This window comes from Vespa crabro, chromosome 2, assembly GCF_910589235.1.
Source record: "Vespa crabro chromosome 2, iyVesCrab1.2, whole genome shotgun sequence".
NCBI classification, from domain to species: Eukaryota; Metazoa; Arthropoda; class Insecta; order Hymenoptera; family Vespidae; genus Vespa; species Vespa crabro.
Window position 1 is genome coordinate 6,272,999 of NC_060956.1, and position 25,800 is coordinate 6,298,798.

Genomic DNA, 25,800 nt, shown 5'->3' on the forward strand with positions numbered 1-25,800 from the left:
CAACGGCAATGTTATTAATTTATGTTCGAAAAATATTGAAATTTACATTCTGCCGTACAAAATTGTACGCTTGATACTGAACAGGAATGACTTGATTTAAGCTTATCGACACTAGAGCTTATACACTAAATTATTGATCAAAAAAAAAAAAAAAGAAAAAAAAAAGAGATAAAGAAAAAACCACCATCAATAACGTTGAAAGGTTAAATTTGATTTGAAAAAGGTTGATTTTGAAGGTGAACTTGAAGTGATAATAACAGTGACACAACCCTTAACGCATAATTGTTTATACTCAATATAAGAATATCAAAATATTCTTATATACTGACCATTAATCTTATTAAATATTAACAATTAATTAATAAAAATATTAATCAAATAGAAAATAGAAATGCATTTTGAATGAATAGAATCACATTAATAATCGCTAACGAGTAAAAATATATATTTGTATTTTCGTCAGAAAACGAAAACAAAAAAGAAAAAAGAAAATTATCTTCATTAAGAACAGCGAGGAAGACAGCTGAGAAAGAGAAAGAGAAAGAGAAAGAGAAAGAGAGAGAGAGAGAAAGAAAGAGAGAAAAAGAGAGAAAGAGAGAGAGAGAAATCCTGCGAGATCGTTGTTTGGACTCGAAAGCGCGAAAATGAAAATGTTTAATGAATTCCCTGCGCATGGGGAGGGTCTACTACTATTCTGAAAAGAGGGCTTTATATACTCCGCCGTGTTCTTCCTGCTAGGATGCACTCGACGGCCATGCCGGCTCAGACATTCTCGTCTCTCTCTATCTGACTCTCTCTCTCTCTCTCTCTCTCTCTCTCTCTTTCTTTCTCTCTCTTTTGCACATTCCCTTGCTCACGGACGATCGCTCGCTGGCTTTCAATTTTATTTCGTTCCTTGATCATAACGTGTACGAGCAGCTAAGGTAGATTGAACATACGCATTTGCTTGCTTACGAATCGCAATCGATTTTCAACGTCGATATTTTTCAATAGAAAATCGAAAATTAATGCTAATGTTACGTCGAATCGAAAACTTTTTTTAAACTGCATTAAACGCGATCGATAGAATCATTATAAATCGTCAATTTTATAACAACAAATCGTTATTATGTAATCCATTGATATACGATTATTACTTTCTAAGATTCCTACAGCTTAGATTCTAAGTCCATTACGAATGATACTCGCTATGATAGCACAGACAGTTTTATTGTTTTTATAACATTTAATTGGATTTTTTCTTGATCATATTCGTTCAGTGTATTTGTTGATTACACGTCGGTATTCGTTGATCCTCATGAAATATCATATATTAAAAGTCCGATTGAAAATATATTATATAAAGATAATAATAGAGTATATTTATTCATTTTATTCAATCAGTGATATGTTAATTTCCTTCTTTCTTTATTTTTTAATCCTTATGAAATATACTATTAAGAATTATTAGAAATATCATTTTAAGATTGATCGAGTAATAATTTCATTTCCTTCAACATTTATATGTTCATTATCCATATAAAAAGAAATATACAAATTATTAGATAAATCACTGTAAGATCGATCGAGTAAATAATTCAATTTCTCGATTATTTGTGTGTTCGTTTTAAATATTGAAGATTCATTTAAAAAAAAATATACGAACGATTAGAAATAACACAGTGAGATTGATTTAATAAATTATTTATTTTCTTGATCGATCCTGTGTCGTTTACTTTTAAATTTTTTCTGAGTAAGTGTGAGTGTATGTGTCTGTGTGTGTGTGTGTTATATTAAAAATAATCATGGAATTAAATCGAAAAAAAAATGAAATGAAAAAAAAAATAAATAAAAAAAGGAAAAAGAAAGAGTATTGGTCCTACCCATACCATAAACGATAATTGGCTATTTATATCCTTTAGAGAAGTTTATTACACGTTCGTGTAATTAAGAGCTCAGTAGGCGTAGGATGGTCATTGACATCATCCTCCAAAGATCGGAACCTGGTCCTGTTGCCTCGCAAACAATGGGAAAAGCAAGTAATTTGTCCGCCGGCGAACGTTCCAATTGGACACGTTCCCAATTACGATCGCTATATATATATATATATATATGAATGAATCAACAAAGGATAATAATAAAGAAGGCGACGATTATTGAAAGAATTAACGACACATACGAAAGTAGGATCTAATCGTTGATGCAAATTGTTTTATGAAAGAAATATCTTTACTTTAAGAAACATTATATATATATATATATAATATTTGTAATAATATATATATATATATATATGTATATGTACGTATGTGTATGTATGTATGTTTAATGTCTTCCTATTCCAGTGCTAACGTCAAACGAAACAGAGCATGACATCGCCACGAAGAGAACGACTGGACACAGTTTGTTGGCAAGCGATTTAGAAAAGCGCGAAAATATAAATCTTCCGTTATAGAGACGAACAAATTTCTAAAACAATAGTACTGTTAAGAATAAGACCTTGACGTTTTTCTTTGAGGCATGCACGCACGCACACATGCACACATACATACATGCCGTTTAAAGGTCAAAGCAATTAATTCCAACTTCAATTTTTTTTTTTTTTTAAATTTCAATTGCCGAAGCATTTAGTTTTATCGCTTAACTTTTTTACATTTAAAATAAATTTCCTCGAACAAATTAGATTTAACATCGTTAAATGATATAAAAAAAAAAAATTATCGCCGTTTAATAATAATAATAAAGAATGTTATCTACGATCTATATAACTTTATCAAATTTCTCTACTTCTCGTTTCGCGAAGTTAAATAAAAGATATACGACATATTAGCAACTTATGTATATATCTATTTCTTGATCTTTAAGTTTATCTTAGTTCGTATGTTTAGATCTATTTAGAAAGTCTTGTTCATTTAGACTTCATTTCAGGAAAATCATTTAGAGAATAAACTTGTTCTTTTTTTTTGTTTTTAATCTTTTGAAAAAGAAAAGAAAAACTTATTACCCACCAGGATATTCTCGTATCGCGACGTAAATGATCATAGCAGCATCGTACGTGTTGATAAAGTCCCAAACTCCATCGGTAGCAATTATAACAAAATCCTCGGTACCGTCTAAAGAAATGCAACGTGTATCCGGAGTACTTGTTACATAGGGTTTGTACTGTACGTCTCCTGGAAAAAAAAGGAAAAAAAGAAAAAAAGAAAAAGTAATTAAGAAAATAATAAATATATTTTTGATTAAGTAAAAAAGATCTTTTGCTTTTTATGGACATTTTCTAAATAATATACATATGTATTTCACTATTAGAACCTTTTAATAACTTTTAATAACTTTTATCGTCTATCAAATGATTGAAATATTGTTGATCGTTATTAATAAAATAAAATAACAGTCCTGGATCATTTACAATAATCTTACAACCTGTGAAAACGTACCGCTATAATATAGAATAGATATATATATGTATGTCCGCGTTCGACCTGTTCTTAATTAAATGTAATTATCTATTTAATGAATAGCTTAGCTAATTTAAATAACGACGCAACTCTTGAGAATGCTTCCGGTTATTATAAATTTATGTTGCTCCTTCTCTACTATATAGAGATTAAAGTAGATACACTGTAACGAATCTCTACTGATAAATAACAATTCTAGACGTATAAAGCGTTGATTTCACACATCGATCGTATTCGTTACGTTAATTCATAATTCTCATAAATTTGTTTAGAAAATAAGATCGAATCAATATCGTAGATAATATATTACTTAAAAAGTTCGACGTTTAATTTACTATCTAATCATAAAGTATGTACAACTTGCTATATCACAGAAATAGTATAATAGATTGTTAATTATTCAACACATATAATTCTACATGCCACCCAGTAAAGTGTGTATTCGTTCGTAACGTGGCTGCACGTAGTATTGTGTCAGCGGCTGAACGGAACCAAGAACAGGATACCCGACACGCGTCCAGAATTTTTTTTCTTTTTATTTTCTATCATCATCCAAGCCATAGTTGGCCAACGACCGACACTTCGTTGAACTCGACCCTACTTGGCTTCTTCATGCTTGTATGTGTATATATTATGTATATGTATATAAATATATATATGCAAATGAATAAATTTTGATCTGTAAACGAAACTAGTTCTAGATTATTTTAACTATAAATTTAAAAAATAATATTTAAATTTAGTCCAGAAATATCTTCCTTTCTGGAAATTAACATTTTTACGATCATTCATATCCTTGAACCACAAAAATATCATTATATTCATTTCATTAGATATTTCTTATATAAAAGAAATTGAAGTATCACATTACTATTATAATTAATTAAAAAAAATAATTATATAATAATTTGTGATATGTAAAGATTTATTGTAGGTTTCTTTCATATCGACCGAATCGAATAATTAACTACCGTCGGTAAATTTAAAATTTTATCTAGTGATATGGACGATACCTTTATCGATCGAAAAAGCTGCCATCTATTGGAGAATATTAGTTAATTTATCGTGAAAAGAAAAAGTTGGCGATAATCTGCCGAAAATAGTGAATACGGTTGCTGGGAAACAGGGCGTCGTTAGAAAACTGACAATTACCTAAAGGTGATACATAAACCATCTAATCGCGAACTTTGTGTGAGTAAACGTGAAACAATTTTGATGATCACATTTATTCTAATTGAAAAAGAATAACTGCCACGCCTTTGAAACTGCGCCGTTTCTTTATCTCATTATTACAAACTCATCCTCTCTTTGACAGATTGGAATATTTTTTTTTCTTTTTTTCTCTTTTCACACAAAAAAGTAAAAGCAATATGCGATTTGCATGAACAATAATCAATAAAACTACTCACCAATAGCACGAGACACGGCTAGAACTCCATTAACTCGCACTGTGCCCTGATTAAATGCCAGCATCCCACCCATTTGTTGTATCCTTTCGGATTCATCCTATTGAGAAAAAAAAAAAAAAAAAAAAAAAAATTATACTCGTCAGTTTATATTTCATGATTTAATAAACATTCTATAAACAACATGCATTTCTTTCTTCATCTCTTTTTAATCGTTTATATGAATAATTAACTAACTTCAGTTTTTTAATAAGTTCTCCATATGTAAAAAGTTTCTAAATTTTATAATATATTTATAAGAACAAATTTACTTCCTTAAAACAATTTTAAAATTATACTATAAATTTAGACGATTTAATTCTCTTGTGTGCCAGAATGACTAGTCCAGGTACACAAGTCGATAGCGACAGAACATTATTACAATTTAAAAATTATGAAGAATATTTAGATTCTTTGATAACTCCTGTGGATTTCTGCTATTTAAGGAGTACAAAAGTTGCACGTCAATTAGCAGAACTTGGTTATCAATGTACAGGAGAAACTTTAGATAAAGATGCTTTCTATCGACGTCTACAAACTGTCAAAGATTTATTGTACCCAATTCCCAAACCATATCATCTTACTTCTGAATTTTTAATTCCTTTTGATCCAGTTATGCAAGAATTAGCAATTCGCGAACGATCTAATAGATTACATGTACTATCAACAATTATATTTGTACGACATAATCCACGTCTTCAAGTCGAAGTGTCAGGTTACATAGATTTCAATGAAAGACTTAAGACGGAAGATTGGCAACCATATTTTGAAGGGAAAAAAAAGCTTTGGCCTAGAATTACAGATATAGCATACTATCATTGGAAAATAGGAAAAACACAATTAAATGTTTCATTAAATTATGAACCAATAATAGATACAAAATATGGCCTTTTACTTAAGAATATTCATGATAGAAAATATATTAATGTTGATCCAAAGGCTATTACACCGGGTGTAGACACTACGAGAGTACGTATATATAGTAATGCATATAAACATGTTATCTTATATGATCATGTAGTTAAAAGAGTTGTTGTTGAATAGAAAATATTTGTTTTATAATAATGATTTCGTATAAAACAAAAAAAAACCACAATTAAAAAAAATACATAATTTTTTATAATTAAAATCATGCAAATATATAATCATAAATATTTACTTACATATCGAGATAGTCTATGAGGGTATACTAATTCTTCCACTTTGCCACGTTTCACTAGCATAGCCAAAGAATCTCCTACCCAAGCAATATATAATTTTTTATCCAGCAATAATACACAAACTGCAGTTGTACCTCCAATTACTTTCTGAAAAAACAATATAATTTTATTAATGCTACAACAATAATTCTATTAAATTACTTCTACAAAAAATCTTACTTGCGTTCTCTCTTTTTCAATAAATCTTGTATCAGTAGTATGAAAAGCGTCACATAAAGCACGCTCTGGATCTGTAGGATAATATATACTCTCTGCTAAATACTGATGTAGGTGCGTAGCACAATAGACAGCTGCATCTTCTCCTCCGTGTCCATCAAATACTGCGAAGTAACTTGCTAAGGAGTCATTCTATGATAAAACATGCATGTTTACCATTATGTTGATACTAACAAATTAATAAATAATGAAAAGATGATGGCGCTTATTCACCTGTACATTACAAATGGTATGTAGGTCATAAATCTCTACGTGTCTATCCTCCATTTTTCTTTTGCCATTCTTCAGTGCGGCACTTCTTGCCAAAGGTGGCAATTTCGAAGAAGGTGGAGGTAACATTGCTAATCTACTATTGTCTAAATAGCGAGTAAATATTTCATTTACTTTGGTTGTAACTGCTTGCATAAGTTTGAGCGGAGCGTATGCTGTCAAATAATTGAAAGCAAATAAAATTATTAATAGATTCGTTAAAGCACATTGAATTTATACAAATTATAAATGTAAAGAATAAAATTCACTCACTTTTTGTTTCTAATTTGAATCCACATTCTTCCGGTTGTTTCTCGCATAATTCCTTTATTTCTTGCAATACAAGACGAACGAGATATCCTTGTAAATTACGTGGACAACGTCTATAAAATCATAAAGAAACATCAATTAATTACATGGAATAATATTATTTCAAATATGAAAAACACACACACACACATACACATAAGATATTGATTAACTTAGCGCGATTATATGAACGCTCTGAATACGTCACATATTCCATTTGATAAAAGAATTTTATAAAACGTATACGCGTATAAACACTTGAAAATTAATAAAATAAATGTAATATTTACATTTTATAAATATCATCCTGATTACATCAACGTTTCTATCAAGATAAATTTTTCATTTCAAAAATTTATTAAAATTGAAGCAAGATAAAATAAATTCTATCATTTATATAAATAAAAATTCATATTCGGTACAAAATTATGATAAGTATATTCATATCATTAATATAGAAAAAGAGAAAAATATATATAATAAACTGATTAATCATTAGCCATTCGAATTGAAAAATGATCTTCATTAATTAATTAACATAAATTATCTCTCTCACACACACACACACACTAAACTTACAATATTTAAAAGCCTCTTGAAATAGACGGTAAAAGATAGCATATCATAATAATAGATATGACAAGTTTATTAACTAATGACAAAGTATATTGTAACAATACGATGCGTATCAAAAAAAAAAAAAAAAAAAAAAAAAAGAAAGAAAGAAAGAAAAAAAATTATCTGCAAGCGGAGACGACGGTATGAAGTATGACCAACTTAGAAGATCAAAAGATTACAAATACTGTAATTTCATTTTGATGGATCGTTAACAGGAAAACAAGGAATAACGAAAAAGGAAGAAATTTGTTGGAAAATTCGAAAAGAGAAGTGAATAAACAAAAAAAAAAACGATACGAACGAAACAACATTCAACAATATTTTTACAACGAATTTCAATTAACGAATTTCAATTTAAATATCAAGAAATGGCACCGATCGTTGGAACATATCAACACGAACGTAATGAAAATATGGACGAATACTTCAAAGACTTAGGTAGGATTTCGATTAGAAATTTTAGACAAATTTTATTATCCCTTTTTTTTTATAATATTCTGAAAAATACATAATACAGAAATATATTATTTCTCGTAATCGTTATTTTTATATATATATACATAAAGGAGTACCATATATTGCACGAAAAATGATGGGTTTGGCAAGTCCACGTTTAGAAATTTCAAACGAAGGAGAAAAATGGACAATTCGTACCGTATCTATGATGCGTACAATAGTATTAACGTTTGTTCTTGGAGAAGAATACGACGAAGGTTTGCCTTCCGGTGAAACATTAAAAGTAATCACCGATATTTTTTTCTCATTAACTTGAATTAGCATGTATTCTACAAGTTCATACATTACGTATACGACATACTTCTTATATTTCTTTAGAATGTTACAACAATGGACGGTGACAGTCTCGTGACGGTATCATACAGGCCTGATAACAGCAAAATCGTGCGGAAATATGATTTCACTGACGACAGTGTCGTCTTGGTAAGTTGTAGTACTAATTTAATCATTTTTATTTCGACTTTTAATGATTTCATGCTGATTTATTATTTTGTCTTATTTTTTTTTTTTATTATTATTTATTTATTTATTTTTATTTTTATTATTTATAACCTGATAAGAGGAAAGAATGATATCGTTATCGTACGACGAATTAAAAAAGAAAAGAAAAGAGAAAAAAAAAGAGAAAGGAAAAGCGCCATTTTTTAAAATAAACTTTCGTAAGATCTTATTTTTCACTATTGTATGTATATATTATATATAGTATATATACTATATATATACTATATATATACTATATATATACTATATATGTATATTTCAAATGATCATGGTCGAATGGTTCTAAGTAACAACATGTGACAAATGCCAACGTAAAAGATGCAAACAAAAGAACGAATAAACAAATTGTGAAATGTGATAACGAAAAGTTTACGTAGCTGTGCCATCTGCAAGAATGAGATTAATCTTTGAAAAAAAAAAAGAAAAAAAAAAGCAAAAAAATATTTTTATCTGATACATGATTTTTCTTATAAGAAATATTATATATACAAAAACATGTTACTATTTTCTTTTTTTTTTTTTTTTTTGTTTCAGACGATGTCTAGCGAAAAGAGCGAAATAATGGCAAAACGATATTTCAAACGACTTCCATAAATCGTTGACTACATCTTAATGATTTTTTATTTAGTACAGATTAATCATATATGTGTGTGTGTGTGTGTGTGTGTGCGTGCGTGCGCGCGCGCGTGTAGGTGTATATATATTTTATGTACACTCTTTTGATAATATTTTCATTTATTGTTCTCTTCATATAATAATTCTATAAATGAAAAAAAATAAATAAAAATTAATAAAATGATTAATAATATTATATTTTAAATATCTGTTATTGCTTATCTGTTATCAAGTCACATATTACGTGATATGCGGTGAATATTAAGGTAGATAAAAAAAAAAAAAAAAAGAAAGAAAAGAAAAAAAGAAAAAGTAAAAAGAAGTTCTTTGACGTTTGTTTGCGTCATAACGAATTATCCAGACCTTGAATTATTTTAAAACGCTTACTAAACGTTACATTTTTAGTCTATTACAACAATGATTCGTGTCTATAAAAATTTAGCTTTGATTCCCAGTAGTTAACAGGATTACACTGGCGAACCGCAAGGGAAGTATTAAAAATAGAAATATGCATAATGCTCTTTTAGAAAACTTAGATATATTTTTATTATTAAATTCGTGTATGACCATTTTTGCGATGATTATTTATTATACAAAAAAAGAAAATGAGACGGAGAAAATATTACGTATGTGTGTGTATATATATATATATGTATGTATATTTTATGACAATGTAAAATCTTCGCGCCAAAATATATAAAATATTCCACTTTTATTGATACAATTATTTCTTATTTCTCTCTCTTTCTCTTTCCCTCCCTCTCTCTCCCTCTGTCTCTTACTCTCACTCTCACTCTCACACTTTCTCTCTCTCTCTCTCTCACACTCTCTCTCTCTCTCTCTCACTCTCTCTTTCTCTCTTGTCATTACAACCCACGTTCAAAGATTAACGAAAGACAATGAGCGAAAGACGATGATAACATTGAGCATTGAACTAGCTTGCGCCAATTGGCGAATTGCGATTTAAATTTTAACAAAGAGCGGGAAAATCAAATGGCGATTATTGGGACGACGCATGGAGAGAAATACGAATTAATCGATAAGTTTTATTTGCAATGGAAAGAAGAAAAACAAAGAAAAAGAGAAGAAGAAAGAGAAACCAAAAATGAAAAAAAAGAAGAGACTGAAAAAAGGAAAAGATAATATAGATAGCATACTTACGGTTGTTTGATGTATTGTAGCGTCAAATAGATGATCTCACCCACGAGTTCTGTTTCGGTGATACTGTAAGCATTAACCTTCATAGGCAATTGATCCTCCGGATTAATTTTTCTAACGAACTCCTCGAAGTATCTCCTATATTCTTCGAGATAGTCAACAAGATCGTTACTAGTTTTTGCGGCCATCCTCTCGTCGTTTGTATTTTTCGTTCCGTCGATGCAAAAGTTACGCGCGCGGCCGCGCGCACGCGTACGCGTACGCGTAAAACGACGCGAGCGGCGACGAGGCACCGTTTGCTTGAAGAAAGATCGAAGAAAAAGAAGACAGGGATTCTCTTTGATATTGAGAAAGAAAGAAAGAAAGAAGAATAAGAATCAAAATAATAAGAAGAAGAATAAACACGTATGAGTCACCCTAACGATCTATCTTCGTAGTAGCTTGTCCACGAGAACGTATCGTTACTCTATCGACGCGTGACGCGCCTTCCTATACACGAGCGAGTAGATAAATGAGAGAACGCGAGAAAGAGAATGAGAGAGAGAGAGAGAGAGGGAGAGGGGGAGAAAGGATGGATGGGTGGGGGGAAAGGACTGAGTGAATGAGTGTGAGAGAGAGAGAGAGAAAGATAGAGAGGAAGAACGAAAGAGAATTATAGAGAGGGAGAGGAAAGAAAAAGGGAGGTTGCGTCTTGTCGAAGAATAAAAAGGCTATAAAGTCTTTGCGATTCGTTGGTCGAAACCGCTCCCTTCGCGATACACGCAGAATGTTTTGTGTACAGATTGCGTCATCCATTCAACATGGCGCGGACACCTCACTTGGTAACTACACGCGGTCTATCGTTCTATCCAACGATAATTGTGTTTTGATCAGTTTTACATATAACATACACGAAAAATTGGAAGGGACAAGGATTGTCGAATATATTCCTCTTCCTCCTCCTCCTCCTCCTCCTCCTCCTCCTCCTCCACTTTTATGATGATGATGATGATGATGACTATCAGTTATGATTGTTCAAGGAGGATGCAACCCGCTCACATAATGCGTTCCTCATGCCTTCCACCGGGTGTCGTCGTAGTCGCCTTTTTGTGATCGTTCGCATTCTCCTTCTCTTTCTAACTTCATCGTTTACTCTCTCTCTCTCTCTCTCTCTCTATCCCTAGGAAAGAGTGAGGGTAAACACTTATGTAGCAGCGTAACCGAATTACTAAAAATCCTTAGCTGCGCATGACTGACATTACTACGCGCACGCCCACGTGCTTTCACGGGACTCTCTCAGGTTTCCGCGTGCGTACGATCTGTTATTCTTACCTCTTCTTTCCCTCCTACATTTCCCCTCCATTCCCTTTCCTTATCCCTACCCGTTACATATTTCGCTTTTAGTTCGTCCTTTTCGCTCGATTTTTTTCCTTTTCTTTTCATTTCAATTACGTAAGTATTTAATGTCAAAGACGACCTAAATCCAGATTTACCCTCGGAATCTATTTCAAAGTAATTCTTAATAATTTTCATTTCTTATTTAAGATAGAAAATTATTTATTACTACTTATAAATGTATGACACAAAAAAAGGATATTACATTATGACACAATATGTATTTAATTTTTCTAACGCCTCTTGCGCTTCTTTATTCTTCATCTTTTCTAAATACGAATTTTTAAAGTTTTCTTGCATCCATTCGGGTAAAGGACTATTCCAATCTTCCGGTGGTTTATCTCTCTTTTTCCAAATTCTATTCCCAAAATGTCCTTTTAATCTGTTCATTCTACGTTTTTTTTCACTTTCTACTATTGCATTCTAAAAATTAATAAAGTTCTATCGATTCAAATATATTATACCATTGAATTTCTAATTTAAAACTTGAATAATTGAAGTTAATTAAGTTCATGAAATAAGGAATGAATCCTATACGAATAAATAATTTTATAAAATTATTCACGTACGTATGCATCTTCTGATTTATTTGCTTCCCAAATTTCACAATTTTTAAAATCTTCCTTCCATGAAGAACAATCAATCTTATGTCCATATATGAAATATTGATGAAAACGGGATTTCCAATATTTGCATTCACTGTACTCATCTTTGTATATTTCACATGGTCTTATCTGAAAAATGAGTTATTGAAAGGGGATGAATAAATAAATAAATAAATAAATATAATTGACAAAATAAATATATTATGTAATGTCTGTATGTATATATTATATATTTTTTTTACAATATACATTAATTAAAATATTTACCATCCAAGCATGCTTAAAACGATTTTCTTCTGGCGTTACTTCAGACATTTTTATATTAATAATAAATAAAAAGTAAATTATAATAAGCTATCACAAAAATATTCTTCGATAAGGTTAATATTTTTATTCATAGAACATGAATTGATCTACACAAGTAAATCTCTTATTAATTAAAATTTCTTTAACACTTTCTCTATCGGGTATGATAATTTATAATTTCATTCATAAATATTTACAAAACAAGTTATTTAGGTTGTAGTATGTTGAACACTTAACTCAGTGGACATGTACAAACGATACTTGTAAGATACCAATCCTATCCGGATAAATAATATAAATATATATATGCATGTCAAGTTACTACACTGACGAATTATTGCGCCATCTGCTTTATAGATACGTCATGTACTTAAATTGTAGATTATATTTCTAAAGAAAAAACCATTGAGAAATTATACACTTATTTATTTTACTACATATAATAGAAAAATTACTAATCATATAATAATGGAAGAATGGATATACACAAGTTTATCTGGTTTACTAGACTTCCCAGTTCCAGAAGAATTAACACAGTAAGAATAATTTTGTTCATTATTATATTTATAATTAAACATGATTGCTGTTTTTTTATGAAATATGTTTCAAAGGATCTTTTAAACATTTAGGTATATTTTAAAAATACGAAATGAAAGAGATTTAGATGAATATCTTAAAACTTTATTGGATTTAAAAAATCCAAAACATAAACAATTTATAACAGAATTGAAAAAAAAACAAGGTTAGTAATGTAATTATATATATATATATATACATATACACACATGAATTTAATTAGAATAATAATTTTATTAAATAAAATATTAATAAAATTTATATCCTATAGCTGCTTCTTGTAATGATCCAGCCGGGTATAAGAAAACAAATGATAATAATGAAGATTGTAAGAAAAGGCAAAATGAAAAAAAAAAGAATAAGACCAAAAGCAAAGAAAACATACAGGTATATACTTTCAAATATCCATAATAATTAAGATAAAATTTATCTTAATAATTTATTTTAATGATTTCAATAGTTTTGTTTCTCATTACTTGTACTGATCTTATGAGCAAATATTGTTTGTTTTTAGGTTCAAGAAATAAAAACAGATAAAACAGAAAAGAAGAAACCAAAATTTGTTAACTTGTATTCGCAGGAAGGGCGTGATAGAGAAACTGTTTTATTAAAAGGTATGTTCATATAATATATTCATATAATTTGGATAAATATATTCAATAAATAATATTGTATGTATGTATGTATGGTGCTTTTGAATACTTTGGTAATAATATTGAATTTTTTAATTCTTATTGTTTATATTTCAGGTAGACATAAATGCGACTGTGAAGCAAGAAAGCATTCTTTAATAAATAATTGTACTAACTGTGGCAGAATAGTTTGTTTTCAAGAAGGATCTGGTCCATGTTTCTTTTGTGAAACATTGGTATGTTCTCGCGAACAACAAGCTATACTTTCTAGTAATACAAAGCTAGCTGATGATTTGTATAACAAATTAATGGATCGGAAACCCAATAAGGGTTTAGAAGAATCTATTAAACAACGTGATAAACTTTTGGAATATGATCGTAATAGGTATAATTAAATGCAATGCTTATCATGTCAAATAATACAATAAACATCTTGTTATAATTTTGGATATGTTATAGCGCACGTCGTACGAAAGTAATTGATGATGAATCAGATTACTTTCAAACAAATAGTACATGGCTTACACCTGCAGAACGAGAAAGATTACGGAAACGTGAAGAAGAAATTAGCGCTCAAAAACATGCATCTCGTTTAAGTAGAAAAGTAACTTTAGATTTTGTTGGTAGAGAAGTATTTGTTGGCCATGAGGAGAATAGTGAATTTAACGAAGATCAACTTGATAATTTATATGAAACGGTATTACATACTGACTCAGAAAATAGCAATGCTTATCCAAACATAGATATCATCAATCCAGTGGTAAATATATAATAATCTTATTACTTATCATATTAATTGAGAAAATAATAAAAGAGAAATTGAATGATTTCTGTCTTATATAGTATATTAAACAAGAAACGGAGAGCTCTATTAATAAACAAATATTGAACAGTAATACAAACAGTAAAATTCAAGACAAAGAATATTTGGAACTAACAGATCAAGGTTTATGTTTAAGTATGCATCAACCATATGCCTCGCTGTTAGTATCAGGGATAAAACTGTAAGTATAGCACAATAGTGTATAATTTTATTACTGCATTAATAAATTATGTTATAATGAATATATTTTTTTTAATTAATAAGTCACGAGGGTCGAACTTGGTATTCTTCTCATCGAGGAAGATTATGGATAGCATCAACAGCTAAAACACCTACTAAAGAAGACATTTCAGAAACAGAACATGTATATCGTGTTTTAAAAGATGGTTAGTAGGAAAGTATCAGTATTTTTATTTGATGTCGTATATTCTGTATTTTTCTAGAGAAAATCAAATTTCCGGAAAACTATCCTATTAGTTCTTTGTTAGGCTGTGTAACAATTGTTGATGTTTTGTCTCAAGAACAGTACAGAAAAATGTATCCTGAAGGAGAAAGTGAAAGTCCTTATGTTTTTATTTGTGAAAATTGTTATACTCTTCCTATCAAGTTTCCTATACAAGGAAAACAAAAGATCTGTAAGTAATTTTATATTCTTCCCAACATTTATAATAAAGACATAACTATTTTATTTTGAATTTGTCATTACAGATAAATTAGATAACAAAATTCATCAAGCTGCTATGAAATCTTTAGAAAAAGTTATAAAGGAGAAAAAAGAATAATTTATTACATTGTCTAATTTAAAAATGTTTATGCATTTATATACTTAAACATATAATTTTACGTACATATGATAATCTTATATAAATCAAATAAATTCATTTTCACGATCAAATAACGTTATAAATACTAATTAATTAATTTAATTTTTCCCAAAATATTAATGATTTAATAAATATATATTTAATTTAATATCAATATACATATATAAAGAAAGAAACAATTATCAAAATATAATTCTTCCAATGTATACAAAACGTAATTTATTATCTGTTTACAATGTGGATAACATTATTAAAAAATTAATTGCATGTTATGTAAGCATAATTATTCTAATGCGATCATCTTTACATTTATTATACAGTTTATATTATTTTCTATTGTGTTGCACTTATCTCACTACTTAAATACATTATTAATGAAAAAATATTATCAGTTCTCTGAGATATTAGAATAGTCAATTGATATATTAAATATACATTAATATTTTTCTAATTTCTAAAATATAGAAAGGAGCAGCTTTATAAAAACAAAAATATTGTATGTATAATATTTTACCAAAGTTCAATTTAAATTTTAAAAGTTTAATCAGTATTTTTCTCAATACATGTGTTAATTATATTGATAAAATAATTTTTTTCTAAATTTATATCAAACCTGTTATGTATTTGTATATGTATATGTATATGTATATGCTACTTGTCAATTACTAAATCTAACCAACTTTAGAAATTTGGTATAACTTATTAAGCACCTAAATTTTGCAAATTAAAAAAAAAAGTAGAACACATTTTCTTAAATACGAAGTCTTATTTCTCTAAAAAAAGAACATTCAATTTTAAGTGATATCTTCATAAATTTAAGTAAAGAAATTAACAAAATTTTATATTTATTTACTCAGTTTAGTCATAGTTTACAAATAAATTTCGTAAAGATATAATGACAGAAACATCGATATTTTCAAATCCTAAAAAGTCACATGTGATTGTCTTAAAAGAAAACAACAAATATTATAATTTTTAATATATCAACATAAATATGCATAAATAAATAAAATTAAGCTCAAATAAATCAGGTAAATGAGGAATGTTTGAATATGCATTATAATGTAATATATGTTATTTTATTATTCGTTATTTAAACTTTAAATCTCTTAAGCAAGTATTTGAAAGTAAAGCAACAAAGTGCTAAAAAAAAAAATTTGATTTTTACTTTATTATATTATGACAATATTGAATAAATTAAACAATTTATATATGAAATATAATTGCAACATTAAACAAAATGTTATACCAAAGAAAAATAAATTATTAAAGAAAATTATATATAAGCAAATATATGTAGATCTCTAATATTTTATGACTTCTCATTCATATTTCTTTTTATGTTAATCTTATTGTGCTACAAAGTATATATTTAAAAAGTTATTTTTAAAAATTTTGTCAAGAAAAATGTAATATTTGCTGTACTAGGCCTTATTTAACCACTCAATATAATAAAAATTTAGAATTGTTGAAAGTATACCCAACTTATATGTAAATTAAATAAATAATAAATGACATTTGAAGAGTCTAATAATTTTATAATCATAATATGATAACTTTGTTTTTGAAGATTTGTTAAATAGTTCCTATTATTACACAATTTCATTTAACATCTATTATATTTTTATCTTAGAGACAATAATTTTAATAAATAATATCTTATTGAATTTTAATACCAAGTTGTTTTTTTTCATATAAAAAATTGATTTAGATCATTTCCAACAGTATATAAACTATTTTTTAATAAGTTTCCCAGTCATGTCTTTAATCGTAATGGCATATTAATAAAATAAACAGATATTGCATCTATTTGGCATTCTTTAAGATAACAGTGGTTACATTTTTAGATTCTTGTACAATCAAGGCAACTCATCTTCAATAGTCTTCATCATTACATAACAAGGAGCTTTACTCCAATTATTGTGCAATAAATTATTTTATAAGTTACACGATAATATATGGCATGTGTGAAAAGTACCTACATTCCATAATTATTAATAATACTACAAAGTTATATATTCACTAATAAAAGCCTGAAAAATTAATCATTGTAAGCACATAAGAAAGTTACTATTTAATATTTATATTTTTAAATCCCTATATATACTACTCTTTATTAAGTAAATAAAGCAGAGTAATATGATAAATCTCTTTAAAAGTTTAATATGAAATTAACTTCTGTATAATCGTGTGTATAATATCATAGTCCATCTATATTTTAAATTTGTATTAATCATATTAGAGATATTTTATAGGCCACCACATCAGTATAATAATACTAATATATTGATATCACAAGCCTATTTGCACATTAAAAATTAAAGTAAATAACTTCATATTTTTCTTATTTCAAACTTAAATATTTAAGTAGTATATTACATAACAATATTTTCTAAAGGTTTTTACATTATAACTGGAGTCTATATGTAGATAATATTAACACATGTTTGTCTTAATTTGTAAATAATTTTATCTTTTTTTTGCAAGGATAAATTATATACTTTTCCTCATAAGTAAATCATATTCAGAAATAAAATATTACCTTTTTATAAAGAGAGAATACTTTTATATATAAGTTGGAGAATCTTTCAAACTTTCACCACATGCTTCACAAACAGAAACATTTTTCTCATTTACTAATGTACACTTTGGACATTCTTTACCACCACTTGCTAGTGGTTTATCTTCATTTCCTTTAAATTTAGATTTCATACACATTTCACAAATTTCTCTCTTGGGTGAATTTAAGTAGGTGCAAGTAGCACAATTCCATTTATTTTTATCTTCATTATTACCTTCTTTTTTGGATTCTGACAATTCCAAATTATTAATTGAATTGGTAATCCTTGAAATTTGTTCAGATGAATGATGCGATCGTTGCATTGGTAAAATCCGACTATCATGTTTTTTCATTGTACCATGTAAATATGACTGATTTTCTATTGTAGCATTATTATGATATCTATTTGAATCTGATAAATCAAAAGAAGAGGATTTCTTTTTAATTGATAATGTATCATGGTGTTTTTTTCCATTTGTGATATGATTATTAGTATCTTTTACATCTCTTCCATTTTTTTCTTTCTCCAATCGATAAATATAATACTCTTTCTCGTTTTCAGAAGATCTTAATGGTTTCTGCTTGAGAAATCCTAAATCTGGCTCTGTTTTGTTTAAAATATCTTCTCTATCACCAAGATCTTTTGAATATCCCTGACTTTCTAAATTTTTATAAACAAAGTCCCAACTTTCATGTGTATTCTTTTCTATATTCGAATATGGTTTTATATATTTTTTATCAACTTTAGCATAATCATAATCTGAATCAATAGGCTGCCTTTTATGAAAATCCACTTCGTCCATGTCGAAAGTTCTTTGTGATGATTTTTTACATGTTTTATCGTAATTCTCGACCGGAAGTGGCATATTAAGCTCTACTAGTCTGTCTGCAGGTACTCTTGTTGTATATGCTGGTACTGTAGGATAATAAGGATTATTATAAATATTACCACATTTATTTCCAGGTGGCATACATCCATATGTACCATAACGATTTAGTATGCCATGATCCATTAAATTAAAATAATGGTAATTTTTAGATATCACATTTGCATCATTAATACATCTATAATCTGAAGGACATGATGGTATACTGTAATTATTAGATGGCATATGATAATTAATAGGTGGTGGTATTGTATTCATGGTTGCAAGTTGTGGATAATGATAATTTCTATACATATCAACTTTTACACGACTTTGGTGTAATTTTTCCAGAAAACGTTGACTCAAAGCTCTGATAGCTCGTTCAGGATTTCCAACATGATTCTCACGGAATTCCAAAACCTCTAGCCAAGAAATTGTATAATTCTTTGAGACACTTTCCCATATCTGTTTTAAAATCTGGAAACAAAAATTTTAATTTCTAAATAACATATATAATTACAGGTTTAAATGATGCAATAATGATAGATACATAAAAATAATACCTGACATTCTACAAAAGCCACTATTGCATCCCTACTAACATTAGTCACTTTGTCTGGATCTATTGGACCTTCTAAAACGAGCACTTCCCTGCCTGCATGTTTATATCCCATTTGTTCGAACATCAATTCTGCTCCTATTAAATTAGCTTGTACTTCGTATTTGTAAAATCCACTGTAAATCTATAAAATTAAAATTTAATTTGACAAGAACAATATAAATAAAAGAAATAAAGAAATAACGTATGAAATATAAGATATATACTAACCCTTAATATCCTATATTCTTTTCTCCAAGGTTGTGCAACAAGATTTGCAGCATATAAAGAAATAGCACTCCAAGCAGTAGCAGCTCTATAACCGCTAAAATCTTGTAATGTAGCAGCAGATCTACGTAAAATATCTGCTGTTTCATGAAACATATATTTACTTTCATTAGGAACAAGGTAGAGATACTCCTTGATAATTCCTGAAAATATAATAAAAATATCTGTGATTAACAAAATTTAAACAATATTTTATTACATTTATACCTTCTAGCTTACGGCGTTGATCTAGTTTTAAAGGACTATCATCCGTTTGTAGATAAGCCAGATGACTTTGTTCTAATTTCATACTAATTTCTTGGAGTTTGTCTTTGCCCCGAAGAATTAAGTCATTTGCCATTTTTATTTCTAAAATAATAAATAGATATATTACACCATATCAATTGTCAATTTAATTCTATTTACTTGTGTTATAAAACAAAGTAATTAATTTAATTAAGAAAAATCATCTGTTTTAAATCAAAATTAATTAACTAAATATAATTATAGATATTTATTAGAATGTATAATTTGTACCTAATTAAAATTTTTTTTTACACAAAACTTTATTCCAAAATTTTATCAAGTTTGGTAATCATATATTTTTTGTAAAATAACATAATAAAATAACAAAATAAAAAATACATTGTTTATCTACACGCGTACTATAATCGCATTTATAACAAACCTCCTAGAAATTCAACGTTGAAACAGATTCTTGATACGAACTATGGCTAGCTCCAACCTAAAAATAAATCCTATATATAGAAGAGGTGCCACGGAATTTTCTAGGTGAGCTATCATTATATCTTTCTCATTTGCACGATATCCCATTTCAAATACATCGATTCATCAAATTTATCATAATTAAATAACATTTTATATCACTTCAAAAATAGCAATAAATATTTTGCTGTGTAACTTTTTTTGGTTATGTTATGTACGTCAAATGCATAAACCAATCGTGTTATAGAGATAGAAGTTCGTTTAAAATTTTTGGTTTTGTCCAATCTTATTGTTTAATATATTTTTATATATATTTTCTTGTACTGCTTATATTAATATATTACAAATTTGACTTAATATTTATTAAATATTATTATCTATTATTTAGTAACTATTAATAAATATTCTAAGTAATATAAATAGTATTAAAATCATTAGATAATTATATTGATAAAAAATGTTTAAAAGATAAGTATAATTTGTTCAGATCTATTATATTTTTTACATTTTTATAGTATTATTGTATTTCATTTATTTTAACGACAATCTATAATACATTTATTAAATTAAAAAATTATATTATAAAACAATGATTTTGTCATCAAGATACCTTTGGTTTTAGTAATACATAGTAAATCATTTTTATACTTTTTCATTATATCATGCCAAGTGCATCATTAGATTTTAAAAATAAATTATATGATACATTATACCAATTTTAAATAAATGCTTTAATGATAAATCTTACAAAGCATGATAGATTCTTATTATTCGAACATATAATATAATATAAATCTACATGTAAAATTTTTCCTATTTGTTAATATTAAAAAAATGTACAAAAAAGTAATATATCATATAAATCGCAATTGATATTTTTGCTCAATGATGTTTACATATTACCAAACAGTGGAAGTTTAAAATAAAATACATGGCTGACATAATAAACATTTCTTTTTTTTCTTACTATAAATATTATTTAAAATATTTCATGTAGATGATTATGTAGGATTTATGTAGACGCCACTGTAAAAAATAATATGGCTGTTTACATACATTGTTTAGAAATATATTAACGGTAAAATTGTTGACTTTAACAATACAAATAATATATGTAACATATATTTTCAATAAAATTATAGTAATAAGATGATACTATGAAAAATTTTTACAGAATAAAATGATATAACTTCATGATTTCAAAACAAAAAATGTAATTGCTAATACCATATTATATTATTTCCTTAAGGTACGTATAAATGTATGCTGTTGTAAATAGAAAGTATGTGCGATGTCATTTAAAGGGTATTATTCAGATCTAGACGTGGCCTTTTAATGCGAATTGTAGCACTTTCATCTTGTACATCACCGTTAGCTGACAGAAATTCTCTTTTCCTATCTGGATTCTATAACATTTAATATTAACAAATGTAATCTAGTTTTTTGAAAACTTATAATATAGGTTTTTATCACATACTTGCGATACCTTTTTATCCCATTGTTGATGAAGATACCTTAGAAGTATTGTTGTCTTTTCTGTAACTATAACTATGAACAGATTGAAAGATTAAAAATTTTCAGTAGTTCTTATTATAATTATTTATAATTATATTTTTAAATAAATTATATGTAGAACATACTTTGTTCAGGTGGATAATCTTTAGTAGGAAGATAGACCGAGGGCCTTTTAACACAGGTTCGATTTCCATTATCAGTATGAAAATTGGCAAAGTTATTTTCATCATGTGAAGGAAGTCCCTTTAGAAATTCTGCGACAGACTAAATAAAATAATATTTTCATATAAATATTAAATTGAAAAACATCTTTTTCCAATAAATTTAACCATCATAACCTCAAATGATAAAACTACAAAACTGTACATAGTTTGTAAAAATAAATACATTTTTTCTTACCATTGTGAAAAAGTTAAAAATCCTGATATTAGTAGGTTAAAATCCTTGCACAGCCAGAGAAAAAAAACGTTGAAAATAATCTAATTCATGTAAAAGGAATTATTAAACTGTCGTCTTTAACTAAACACGGAATATGTATTGACTAGCTCGTAGGTCGACATATTAAACATAAAACGTTAAAAATTTCGTAGAGGCCGTTTTTTATCCATCAAAATATTATTTACAAAGTTGATAAAAGAATTTAATATTCTTCGAGACGAAAAAGAAACAGTCACAACTGAGGTCCACTGTGTACTTCATCAATTTTCTTAACGTGTATTGACGTTACAACTTATCTGTAGATAAAGAAGAACCAATAAAAAATCTTCATTTCCGTTGTATACTCAACTGCACATACACATACGTGTTGCGCATCCTGTAGATATTTTACGAAAGCAAAGTAACATATGTTCCAATGTCAATGTAACGTGTCGAATGTTTATCAACAAAACTGACAATCTCAATATAAAGTTTTTTCAGATATTAATTATTACTATCAGTACTTATATGTAGTAAATGAAATCGATGAAGTATCAATGAATATGTATAAAAATGATGAAAATAACCAATAAATTACATTTCAAAATTACGGACACTATAGTTGTTTAGCTTTATCATTGTATAAAGCTATCATGCATTGCAGGAAGTGGGTTAAATTGAAAAAAAATAATGATTGGTATGAATTGGAATCAGAATCAGCTACCAATGAAAAACAATGTCTTGTACGAATGAATTTTATTCAAGCAGCATTTGATTGCAATAACGAACAAGTGATAGCAATAGACTCCAAAGGTATAGCTTATTACGTTGACTTAACAAACGTACAACCATGTTATCAAAAACTTGGTATGGTAGGACAAGCTTGTTTTGTAGCATTCAATCCTATAGACAATAGCGAGATAATAATAGGTCTTACCACAGCTGATATAAAACTTATGAAGATACCTGCAAATATCAACGAATTTTGTTTAATATCAGGGCATAAATTACCAGCAACAAATATCTCTTTTTATAAGGATCACTGCTTAACGTGTTCTTATAAAGAAGTTATAATATGGCATTTAAAATCTTTTAGTAGAGTACACCAATTACATATTAATACTACAAATGTATCTGTAAAGAAGGCAAGTTTATCAAGCTTAGGTCACATTGTTGTATTATATCACAATGATAGCATACAAACTTGGATGTTTAATCAGTTAGACACTGATACAAAATTAGACATAAAGAAATTTGGTATACGTAATGTAAAAGACTTTGTTTTTATACAAAATGGAAGAGCTATGATAATAGCTAGTACTCAAAATAAAATTATTATTTTAAATACATATAACTGGAGTATGATAAAAAGTTTGAGTTTACCGGAGAAATTCATTGGTATAAAAAAAATGTCAATTGTACCTCTGCCATTAGATAGTGGTGCAAATAAAATTGTAGCAGTTATTTCATCAAATTGCACGCTGCACATTCTTGATTTAAATTTGTCTTGTTTTATTGATAAGACACATGTAATCAATAACATTAAAAAAATTGTCGTTTCTTCAGATGGTAGATATATAATAATTATTGAAAAACAAGGACTCTTGAAATTGACATTTTGTGAAAAATTATTTCCTCAAGAACCCATACGCACAGAAAAGTTAAAAAAAAAATGCAGACCTCTAGCTCACAAAATAAATGAACATCTCCAATGTATCAGACAAAATATAAAACAAGAACTACGTCTAGATAGACTATTACTAATTTTACAAGAATTTGGAAAATTTCCTGACAAATATCGTCATCTTATATGGTCTACAATATTGAAACTTCCAGCTAATAAAACTGCATTCATCTCTTTAATTAATAATACAACACAAGGAGCAGCTACCATAAGTTTTCTTAAAAATTACCATTTGGCTGATCGCAATAAAGCATCATTACTAACTACAATAATAGAATGTTTAATACAATGGTGTCCTTTACTCGCACAGACTTCATTTTTGCCAAATTTAATATTTCCATTTCTTGTGGTATTTCAGGTAATATTTTTATAATATCTTATGTTTATTATATCTCGTATATAATTCTCTGTTATATATTTGTATACTTATTTCAGAAAGATCAACTGTTTGCTTTGGAGCTTACTTTAAGTATACTTATAAATTATTGTCAAAAATGGTTTGAATACCATCCCTTACCACCATTAAATATTTTGGGTATTATCGAAAATATTCTTTTGAGAGCAGATCCACAACTGCTAAATTATTTTTGTGAACATGGTATAACATCTATTGAATATGCATGGCCATTATTACAGACTACAATGAGCGAAGTATTGTCTGGTGATGAGTGGCTTATTTTGTGGGACCATTTGTTATCTCTTCAAACACCTACTCTTTTTCTTATGTGTGTTATTGCTTATAGCATTTGCTCACGTAATATTATCTTCATGTTACATACAGTTGAAGATTTAAAGCGTTTCTATAAGACACAAGGACATGTTAGAGCTAAAGAGTTATTAAAAGTAGCACAACGCCTTGATCAAAACATTCCATATCGACTGCATCCTAATCGTTATCTTAGGTATTATAACTATGAATTTATATTTATATCTTTATATATACTATTATATTTTCTTTTAGAAACAAATTGATACAGTTACCCGAGGAAGGACCATATCCTCCACTTGTATTAGAAGACTATCCAAAATTTCTTACTGAAGAATTAAACATCTCACAAATTCCAAAACTTCAAAAACAAAAACAAATTTTGGAGAGATACAAACGAGAAGTTGTATTAACAGAGGAGATAAGATTGCATGACGCAGTAAAAACTTTTATGGAAGAAGTTCATAAAAATAGACTTAATGGTAAAATATTGATAATTTGATATTATTTAATAATAATTACAAAAAATTGTGTAGAATTTGTTAGAAACCAAGTTTTAATTTTTTTAGAAGTGAAAAAATGTTTTCAAGTGCAGTTACATGATAAGGAATTAGAATTAAATGAAATAATGGAACGAATGAAAGGAGAACCAGTACCATATAAATATATAGGAAGAAAACTTTCTGATCTGATAGCAAATTTAGAATCAGAAACAAATAGTAGTATGAATTCAGAAAATACTACAACATTGGATGATAAAGAATTTATAAATTGTGCAAAATTGCAAAGAGATGTGGCTAGGTTAGAAGATGAAGTACGAGATGTTTTAGATTCATTGAAATGCAATAGATAAGTAAATATTATTTAATTTTTAATCTACATTTTTAAATATTTACTAAGAAATTTAATCATGCAGAAAATGTGTATGTATTTCGAAATGTACGTGAGTATATATTTTAATATAAATATATTTTTTATATTATATTTTGGAAACCATAAAATAATATTTACAATTTTTAAAATCATTGTAAATTTGC

The 25,800-nt window shown here is 27.8% G+C and overlaps 8 protein-coding genes across 16 annotated transcripts in view; 4 read left to right on the forward strand and 4 right to left on the reverse strand.

Moving 5' to 3' along the window:
• The window catches only part of LOC124422072 (uncharacterized threonine-rich GPI-anchored glycoprotein PJ4664.02-like), a 67,110-nt gene extending 55,902 nt beyond the window's left edge, over nt 1-11,208 (reverse strand). The window contains exons 1-7 of one of the 3 annotated variants that reach the window (XM_046958005.1): nt 11,175-11,208; nt 6,841-6,950; nt 6,532-6,743; nt 6,262-6,450; nt 6,046-6,189; nt 4,847-4,943; nt 2,988-3,152 (exon numbers count right to left, since the gene is read on the reverse strand). In XM_046958005.1, coding sequence (XP_046813961.1) covers nt 2,988-3,152; nt 4,847-4,943; nt 6,046-6,189; nt 6,262-6,450; nt 6,532-6,723 — 787 coding nt within the window. In that variant the 5' untranslated portion in view covers nt 6,724-6,743; nt 6,841-6,950; nt 11,175-11,208. Of the gene's footprint in view, nt 1-2,987; nt 3,153-4,846; nt 4,944-6,045; nt 6,190-6,261; nt 6,451-6,531; nt 6,744-6,840; nt 6,951-7,455; nt 7,821-10,287; nt 10,787-11,174 lie in introns of those variants that run through there. The other 2 variants (XM_046958003.1, XM_046958004.1) reach the window with 2 other exon arrangements.
• LOC124422078 (fatty acid-binding protein, adipocyte-like) lies at nt 4,474-9,563 on the forward strand. The gene is made up of 5 exons (XM_046958020.1): nt 4,474-4,628; nt 7,710-7,932; nt 8,061-8,233; nt 8,329-8,433; nt 9,046-9,563. The coding sequence occupies exons 2-5, from the start codon at nt 7,863-7,865 to the stop codon at nt 9,103-9,105; spliced, it is 408 nt and encodes a 135-aa protein (XP_046813976.1). The 5' UTR covers nt 4,474-4,628; nt 7,710-7,862; the 3' UTR covers nt 9,106-9,563.
• LOC124422076 (cilia- and flagella-associated protein 299-like) lies at nt 4,950-6,037 on the forward strand. Its single transcript, XM_046958017.1, has one exon. The coding sequence runs from the start codon at nt 5,219-5,221 to the stop codon at nt 5,924-5,926; it is 708 nt and encodes a 235-aa protein (XP_046813973.1). The 5' UTR covers nt 4,950-5,218; the 3' UTR covers nt 5,927-6,037.
• Nucleotides 10,914-15,487, forward strand: LOC124422075 (activating signal cointegrator 1). Of its 3 annotated transcripts, none has more exons than XM_046958015.1 (11): nt 10,914-11,105; nt 13,016-13,105; nt 13,199-13,311; nt 13,417-13,532; nt 13,660-13,759; nt 13,895-14,162; nt 14,237-14,537; nt 14,621-14,781; nt 14,865-14,986; nt 15,044-15,235; nt 15,309-15,487. In XM_046958015.1, the coding sequence occupies exons 2-11, from the start codon at nt 13,038-13,040 to the stop codon at nt 15,380-15,382; spliced, it is 1,515 nt and encodes a 504-aa protein (XP_046813971.1). In that variant the 5' UTR covers nt 10,914-11,105; nt 13,016-13,037; the 3' UTR covers nt 15,383-15,487. The 3 variants fall into 3 exon arrangements, with proteins under 3 accessions (XP_046813971.1, XP_046813972.1, XP_046813970.1); XM_046958016.1 differs by lacking the exon at nt 10,914-11,105 and adding an exon at nt 11,603-11,715; XM_046958014.1 differs by lacking the exon at nt 10,914-11,105 and adding an exon at nt 12,168-12,223.
• On the reverse strand, nt 11,802-12,883 carry LOC124422077 (UPF0545 protein C22orf39 homolog). The gene is made up of 3 exons (XM_046958018.1): nt 12,531-12,883; nt 12,228-12,392; nt 11,802-12,081 (listed from the first exon to the last, which is right to left on the reverse strand). Exons 1-3 carry the CDS (start codon nt 12,576-12,578, stop codon nt 11,860-11,862), a joined length of 435 nt encoding a protein of 144 aa, XP_046813974.1. The 5' UTR covers nt 12,579-12,883; the 3' UTR covers nt 11,802-11,859.
• A 133-nt stretch (nt 15,488-15,620) lies between the features above and the next one.
• On the reverse strand, nt 15,621-20,668 carry LOC124422074 (protein tamozhennic). 3 transcript variants are annotated; one of them, XM_046958013.1, is made up of 6 exons: nt 20,404-20,668; nt 19,944-20,084; nt 19,680-19,879; nt 19,414-19,593; nt 18,970-19,327; nt 15,621-18,900 (listed from the first exon to the last, which is right to left on the reverse strand). In XM_046958013.1, exons 2-6 carry the CDS (start codon nt 20,074-20,076, stop codon nt 17,990-17,992), a joined length of 1,782 nt encoding a protein of 593 aa, XP_046813969.1. In that variant the 5' UTR covers nt 20,077-20,084; nt 20,404-20,668; the 3' UTR covers nt 15,621-17,989. The 3 variants fall into 3 exon arrangements, with proteins under 3 accessions (XP_046813969.1, XP_046813967.1, XP_046813968.1); XM_046958011.1 differs by having other exon boundaries at nt 15,621-19,327; XM_046958012.1 differs by lacking the exon at nt 20,404-20,668 and adding an exon at nt 20,253-20,394 and having other exon boundaries at nt 15,621-19,327.
• Nucleotides 20,669-21,148: 480 nt separating this feature from the next.
• LOC124421781 (DET1- and DDB1-associated protein 1) lies at nt 21,149-22,659 on the reverse strand. 3 transcript variants are annotated; one of them, XR_006941725.1, is made up of 5 exons: nt 22,356-22,659; nt 22,082-22,220; nt 21,919-21,989; nt 21,669-21,847; nt 21,149-21,467 (listed from the first exon to the last, which is right to left on the reverse strand). XR_006941725.1 is itself a non-coding variant. In XM_046957384.1 (4 exons), the coding sequence occupies exons 1-4, from the start codon at nt 22,356-22,358 to the stop codon at nt 21,740-21,742; spliced, it is 321 nt and encodes a 106-aa protein (XP_046813340.1). In that variant the 5' UTR covers nt 22,359-22,659; the 3' UTR covers nt 21,296-21,739. The 3 variants fall into 3 exon arrangements, 2 of the variants coding, with proteins under 2 accessions (XP_046813340.1, XP_046813341.1); XM_046957384.1 differs by having other exon boundaries at nt 21,296-21,847; XM_046957385.1 differs by having other exon boundaries at nt 21,378-21,847; nt 21,928-21,989; nt 22,356-22,652.
• A 128-nt stretch (nt 22,660-22,787) lies between these two features.
• LOC124421780 (TBC1 domain family member 31) lies at nt 22,788-25,763 on the forward strand. The gene is made up of 4 exons (XM_046957382.1): nt 22,788-24,415; nt 24,493-24,959; nt 25,019-25,245; nt 25,333-25,763. The coding sequence occupies exons 1-4, from the start codon at nt 23,027-23,029 to the stop codon at nt 25,614-25,616; spliced, it is 2,367 nt and encodes a 788-aa protein (XP_046813338.1). The 5' UTR covers nt 22,788-23,026; the 3' UTR covers nt 25,617-25,763.
• Nucleotides 25,764-25,800: the final 37 nt, after the last annotated feature.